Source organism: Anser anser, assembly GCF_964211835.1.
Source record: "Anser anser genome assembly, contig: HAP1_SCAFFOLD_572, whole genome shotgun sequence".
Classification (NCBI taxonomy): domain Eukaryota; kingdom Metazoa; phylum Chordata; class Aves; order Anseriformes; family Anatidae; genus Anser; species Anser anser.
In genome coordinates this window covers 25,654-32,045 of record NW_028153733.1, presented here as the reverse complement: position 1 = coordinate 32,045, position 6,392 = coordinate 25,654, and the positions used below count along the sequence as shown (strand labels likewise).

General features: G+C 65.7%; 2 protein-coding genes across 2 annotated transcripts; one reads left to right on the top strand and one right to left on the bottom strand.

Moving 5' to 3' along the window:
• Positions 1 to 86: 86 nt before the first annotated feature.
• Positions 87 to 1,571, top strand: CCDC61 (coiled-coil domain containing 61; the record flags this gene model as incomplete). Its single annotated transcript, XM_083853835.1, has 7 exons — positions 87 to 181; positions 269 to 347; positions 461 to 525; positions 938 to 998; positions 1,099 to 1,165; positions 1,271 to 1,328; positions 1,420 to 1,571. Coding segments are annotated over 7 exons (508 nt in total), but the record flags the coding sequence as incomplete, so codon positions are not given.
• Positions 1,572 to 2,200: 629 nt separating this feature from the next.
• BLOC1S3 (biogenesis of lysosomal organelles complex 1 subunit 3) lies at positions 2,201 to 3,550 on the bottom strand (the record flags this gene model as incomplete). Its single annotated transcript, XM_083853836.1, is given in 2 exon segments — positions 2,201 to 3,526; positions 3,529 to 3,550. Coding segments are annotated over 2 exon segments (516 nt in total). The 3' UTR covers positions 2,201 to 3,032.
• Between the last annotated feature and the right edge of the window lie 2,842 nt (positions 3,551 to 6,392).

The following is a 6,392-nucleotide window of genomic DNA, read 5'->3' as shown; positions in this document are numbered from 1 at the left end:
CCCCGCCCCCATTCCCGTCCCCATCTCTCCCCGTCCCCAACTCCCCGTGTCCCCCCCCCCCTCACGGTGCCCCCTCCCTCCCGCAGCCGCAGGACCCCCCCCGCGCCCCCCCCGCGGGACCCCCGCCGCTCGGGCTCCCGGGACAGCAGCCGGGGCCGCCGCCGGTCCCCATCGCCGGCAGGTATGGGGACGGGGGGGGGGGACACGGGGACACGACCCCCCCCCCCCGCCGGGACCCCCCCCGGACCCCCCCATTTCCCCCCCCCAGGCCCACGGGCGCCGCGTTTCGACCCCACGGCCTTCGTCCGAGCCCGCGAGCGGCGCCGCCGGGAGGTCGAGCTCCAAAAGTAAGCGGGGGGGGGCGTTGGGGGTGCTGCCCCCCCCCCCCAAGGTGTCCCCTTTTTATGGGGGGGGTCCTCCCTGTGCCCCCCCCCCCCCAGCGCCGTCTCCCCTCCTGCAGGCAGCGGCGAGCGGCGGCGCCCAGCGGGGGCAGCCCCCGGGGGGGCCGCGGGCGCAGCTCCTCGGGTGAGGGGGGGGGCGACGGAGGGGTGGGGGGGGCACCAAATGGGTCTGGGGGGGCACCTAATGGGGCTGGGGGGGGGGTCAGAGGGGCTGGGGGGGCACCTGATGGGTTTGGGGGGGGTAACGGAGGGGCTGGGGGGGGACCTAATGGGGCTGGGGGGGGGCAGAGGGGCTGGGGGGGGGGCACCAAATGGGTCTGGGGGGGCACCCGGTGGGTTTGGGGGGGGGGTAACAGAGGGGCTGGGGGGGGGGGGGGGGGGCACACAGAGGGGTTGGGGGGGCACAGAGGGGCTGGAGGGGGGGGGGGCACCCAATGGGTATGGGGGGGGAACCCAACAAGTTGGGGGGGCACCCCATGGGTAGGGGGGGTTGGGCACCCAATAATTTGGGGGGCACCCAATGCCCCCCCCCCCAGCCGAAAGTCTCCGGAGCCGCCGCTCAGCGCTGAGCTCGGGCAGCGAGGCCGAGCCCCGTGGGTAAGTTTGGGGGGGGGGGGTGCGCCGCTACCCCCCGCCCCCCCCCAGCACCCCCCCTGGGGGGGGGACACCCCCATTTAACCCCTTCACCCCCTGCCAGCAGCAGCAAGGGGGGGGCCCGCGGCCGGAGACCCCTGAGCTCCTCGGCCTGGAACAGCCCCGGAGAGGTGAGGGGGGGGGGATAAATGGGGGGGGGGGGACATGGGGGGGGGGCACAGGGATATGGGGGGGGGCATGGGACAAGTGCCACCCCCCCCCCCCCCCTCCTGCAGGCACCGCGGGGCCGCAAGCAGCCGGCGGGCAGCGGGGCCGGAGCTCGCCGCGAGAAAGGTGAGCCCCCCCCTCCTTAGTTTGTGGCCCCCCCCCCAGCCCCGATTTTGTTGGTTTTTCACCCATTTTTCTCCTGCCCCCCCCCCCGCAGAGAACGTGGCCGAGCTGTGGGACATCGACGCCCGGCTGCAGGCGCTGCAGGAGTGCCTGGGGGCGCTGCACGCCCGGCAATGAGCCCCCCCCCACCGGGACCCCCCCCTCGGGGACAGGGACCCCCCCCAGGGACATTTGGGACCCCCCTGGAGACAGTGGGACCCCCCCCAAGGACACCGGGACCCCCCCCGGGACATTTGGGACCCCCCCAGGGACATTTGGGACCCTCTGGAGACACTGGGACCCCCCCCCCCCATGGACATTTGGGACCCCCCCCAAGGACACCGGGACCCCCCCCAGGGACACCAGGACCCCCCCTGGGGACATTGGGACCCCCCCTGGGGACATTGGGACCCCCCCAGGGACATTTGGGACCCTCTGGAGACACTGGGACCCCCCCCAAGGACACCAGGACCCCCCCCAGGGACATTTGGGACCCCCCAGGGACACCAGGACCCCCCCAGGGATATTTGGGACCCCCTGGGTACACCGGGACCCCCCCCAGGGACACCAGGACCCCCTCTGGGGACATTTGGGACCCCCTGGGGACACCGGGACCCCCCCTCACCTGGGTGCCACAAGCCCCCTTGTCCCCCTCCCTGTCCCCCCCCCCAGCGTCCCCGGGGGGGGTGACAGCGGTGGCGGTCACAATAAACTCGCGTGGCCCCCCCACGGCGTGAGCGTTGTGTCCTTGTCACTGTCCCCAGCTGGGGGGGGGACGGGGACACCCGGGTGACAACGCGGCCGCAGCTTGGGGACAAAGGGCCACCCCCCCGCGGTGCCACCCGCGCCCCCCCCGGGGGCTTTATTCAGCGTCACCTCACAGAGACCCCCACCCCCCCCCAAAACGGGGCAAAACCCGCGGGATTTGGGGCCGGGTGATGTCACCATGGGGTGGGGGGGCGTCAGGGTGACGGTGACACAGGGACAGTCGGTGCCAGGTGCCACCCCCCCCCTTGGTGACAACGCCACCGCCTCCCGGTGTCACGACGTCCCCGTGTCCCCACGTCCCGCTGCCGACGTCCCCGTGTCCCCCGGCCCCCCCGGGGGCGGCAGGCGGTGACAGTGCCCACGGTGACGATGTCCCGGTGTCACGACGTCCCGGTGTCATGACGTCCCGGTGTCATGATGTCCCGGTGTCCCAGTGCCATTGTCCCAATGTCACGATATCCCAGTGTCACCATATCCCGGGACCGTGACATCCCAGTGCCACTGTCCCGGTGTCACGATATCCTGGTGTCACGACGTCCCAGTGCCATTGTCCCGGTGTCATGATGCCCCGGTGCCACGACGTCCCGGTGCCACGACGTCCCGGTGCCACGACGTCCCCCTGTCCCCACGTCCTGGTGTCCCCACGTCCCGGTGTCACGACATCCAAGTGCCATTGTCCCGGTGTCACGATATCCCGGTGTCACAATGTCCCGGTGCCATTGTCCCAGTGTCATGACGTCCCAGTGTCACGACGTCCCGGTGTCACGACGTCCCGGTGCCATTGTCCCGGTGTCACGACGTCCCGGTGTCACGACATCCCAGTGCCATTGTCCCGGTGCCACGGTGTCCTGGTGCCACGACGTCCCCCCGTCCCCGCGTCCCGGTGCCATCGTCCCGGTGTCACGACGTCCCAGTGTCACGACGTCCCCCCGCCCCCGGCCCCCCCGGGGGCAGCAGGCGGCAGGCGGTGACGGTGCCGAGGGTGGCGGCGACGGCGCCCAGGTCGCGGCGCGCCAGGCGCAGGCAGTGAGCGGCGGCGGCCGCCCCGGCCTGGGCCCTCCCCAGGGGCCCCCCCAGCGCCCCCAGGAGCCGCGCGGCCCCCCCGAAGCTGCGCCCCCAGGCGGCCCCCACCCCCCCCCGCAGCCGCCCCTCGCCCGCCCCCAGGCGCTGCTGCAGCAGCGAGGGGGGGCCCCCCCCCCGACCCCCCCCCGGAGCCTGGTTGGGGCCGGGGGATTTTGGGGGGGGGGGGCCCGGGGGGGGCTCCTCGGCCTCGTCCTCGCTCTCCGACGCCTCCCCCGGCACCTTCAGCCCCACCGGGATCGCCCCCCCCCCAAAAACCGGGCCCCCCCCCGGCTCCGGCTCCGAGTCGCTCTCCGAGGCCTCGCCCAGCACCAGCGTGGGGGGCGGGGGGCGGCCATGGCCTGGGGGGGGGGGGGGCACGGGGGGGGGTAAGGGGGGGGGAACGACCCCCAGGGCCCCCCATTTCCCCCCCGGTCCCAGCCCTGTGTGTCCCCCCCGAGCCCCGTGCCCCCCCATTTTCCCCCGTGCCCCCCCCCGTCTGTCCCCAGGTCCCCCTTATTTGCCCCCATGCCCCCCCCAATTTGTCCCCGTGCCCCCCCCCCATCACAGCCCCACGGGGTTCCCCAGAGCACCCCCAGTGCCCCCCCCAGCCCCATGAGACCCCCCCCCACCTCCATAACACCCCCGGGACGCCCCCAGCCCCATGGGTCCCCCCCCCAACCCCCGGGGACCCCCATTCCCAGCCCTGCCCCCCCCCAGCACCCCAAAACCCCCATAGGACCCCCCCATTTCCCCCAGTCCCAACCCCAGGGCTCCCCCCCAAACACCCCCCTGCCCCCCCCCGCCCCATGGACCCCCCCCATTTCCCCCGTTCCCAACCCCAAGGGTCCCCCCCAACCCCCCGGGCCCTGTGGGACCCCCCAGCCCCCCCCACCCCCAATTTTCCCCATTTCCCCCCATTTTTCCCCATTTTCCCCCAATTTTCCCCCATTCCCAGCCCCATGTCCCCCCCCATCCCCATTTCCCCCATCCCCATCCCCCCACGACCCCCCCCAACCCCCCCCCAGCCCCCCAGGACCCCCCCACCCCCCATTTTTCCCATTTTCCCCCCATTTTCCCCCATTCCCAGCCCCCCCCCCCCCCACTCCCCGTACCGGGCTTCTCCGCAGGTCACGTGACGGGCACCCCGGCCCCGCCCGTCGCGGCCCGTGACGTCACGTGCCCGGCTGACGCCTCCCGGAAGTGCCCTCACCCGGCATGGCGGCCGGGCAGCGCCGGGCGGGCTGCGCATGCGCACGGAGGGAGGCGGGGGGGAGGGGGGAGCGTCTGCCCCCTGTTGGGGCGGGGGGGGACTGGGAGGGACTGGGGGGAACTGGGGGGACTGGGAGGGACTTAGAGGGATTGGGGGGGGGCTGGGGGGACTGGATGGGACTGGGAGGGGCTGGGGGGAACTGGGAGGGACTGGGGGAATGGGAGGGGCTGGGGGGGACTGGGGGAACTGGGGGAACTGGGGGGACTGGGAGGGAATGGGAGGGACTGGGGGCAATGGGGTGGGGTTGGGGGGATTGGGGGGGACTGGGAGGGACTGAGGGGAATGGGGGGAACTGGGGGGGACTGGGGGGGTACGGGGAGGGAATGGGGGGACTAGGGGGGACTGGGGGGAATGGCGGGGAACTGGGAGGGACTGGGGGGAACTGGGGGGGAATTGGGGGACTGGGGGGGGAATTGGGAACTGGGAGAGACTGGGGAGGACTGTGGGGACTGAGGGAAACTGGGAGGGACTGGGGGGACTGGGAGGGAATGGGGGCGCTGGGGGGGAACGGGGGCACTGGGGGGAACTGGAAGGGACTGGGGTTGGGGCATGGGGTCACAGGGACACAGCAGGGACGTGGGGGGGGTGGGGGGGGGACACGGGATGGGCACACCGCTGTGACCGGTGGCTGTCCCCATACCCCCCCCCCAGTGCTCCCAGTCGCCCCCCCCACCGCCCCCAGTTCCTCCCAGTGTCCCCAGCCAGTCCCAGTGCCCCCAGGCAAAACCAGTTCCCCCCATTCCCCCCATTCCCCCCACGCCCCCCCCGTCCCGGTGTCCCCGGGGCCGCGCGGTGAGGAAATGCCGCCGCCGCCCCCGCAGGATGCGGCCCGGCCCGGCCCGCGGAGCTGGCACCGGGCGCGTCCCCGTGTGCCCCGGCCCCGTGCCCGTGGTGTCCCCGTGGCCCCGTACCCCTGGGTCCCCGTGGCCCCCTCGTTTTGTTATTTATTATTTTATTATCTTGTTGTTTTGTTGTTTCGTTTTGTTTCGTTTTGTTTTGTTTTGTTTTGTTTTGTTTTATTTTATTTTATTTTATTTTATTATTTTTGTATTTTCATTTTATTATTTTATTTTATTTCATTTATTTCATTTATTTCATTTACTTCATTGTTTAATTTCATCTTATATTTTATTTTATATTTTATTTAATTTTATATAATTTTAATTTTATTTCATTTCATTTATTTCGTTGTTTTTCATTTCATTCTAGATTTTTTGTTTTATTTTATTTTATATAATTTTAATTTTATTTCATTTATTTCTTTGTTTCATTTCATTTCATTTTAGATTTCATTTCATTTTATATTTTATTTTACTTTTATTTTATTTATTATTTTATTTTATTTTATTTCATTCTATTCTATTCTATTCTATTTTATTTCATTTTTTCATTTATTTCATTGTTTCATTTAATTTCATTTTATATTTTATATTTATTTTATATTTTATATTTTATATTTTATATTTTATATTTTATATTTTATATTTTATATTTTATATTTTATTTTATATTATTTTATGTTATTTTATCTTATATAATTTTAATTTTATTTCATTTATTTCGTTTCATTTAATTTCATTTTATATTTCATTTCATTTTATATTTTATTTTACTTTATTTTATTTTATTTTATTTTACTTTATTTTACTTTATTTTACTTTATTTTACTTTATTTTACTTTATTTTATTTTATTTATTTTTTATTTTATTCCATTTCATTTCATTATCATGTTCTCATGTCATTTCATTTCATTTTATTCTCTCATTATGTTACTTTGCATTAACTCCATCCCGTGCCCCCCGCGGCACCGCTGTCCCCGCTGTCCCCGCCTGCCGTGCGGCGGGCAGGGGGTGTCCCCGTCACCCTGCGGCTGGCCCCGTGCGGGGGGGGGGTCAGCGGTGTCCCCCTGCCCCCAACATGCTCAGGG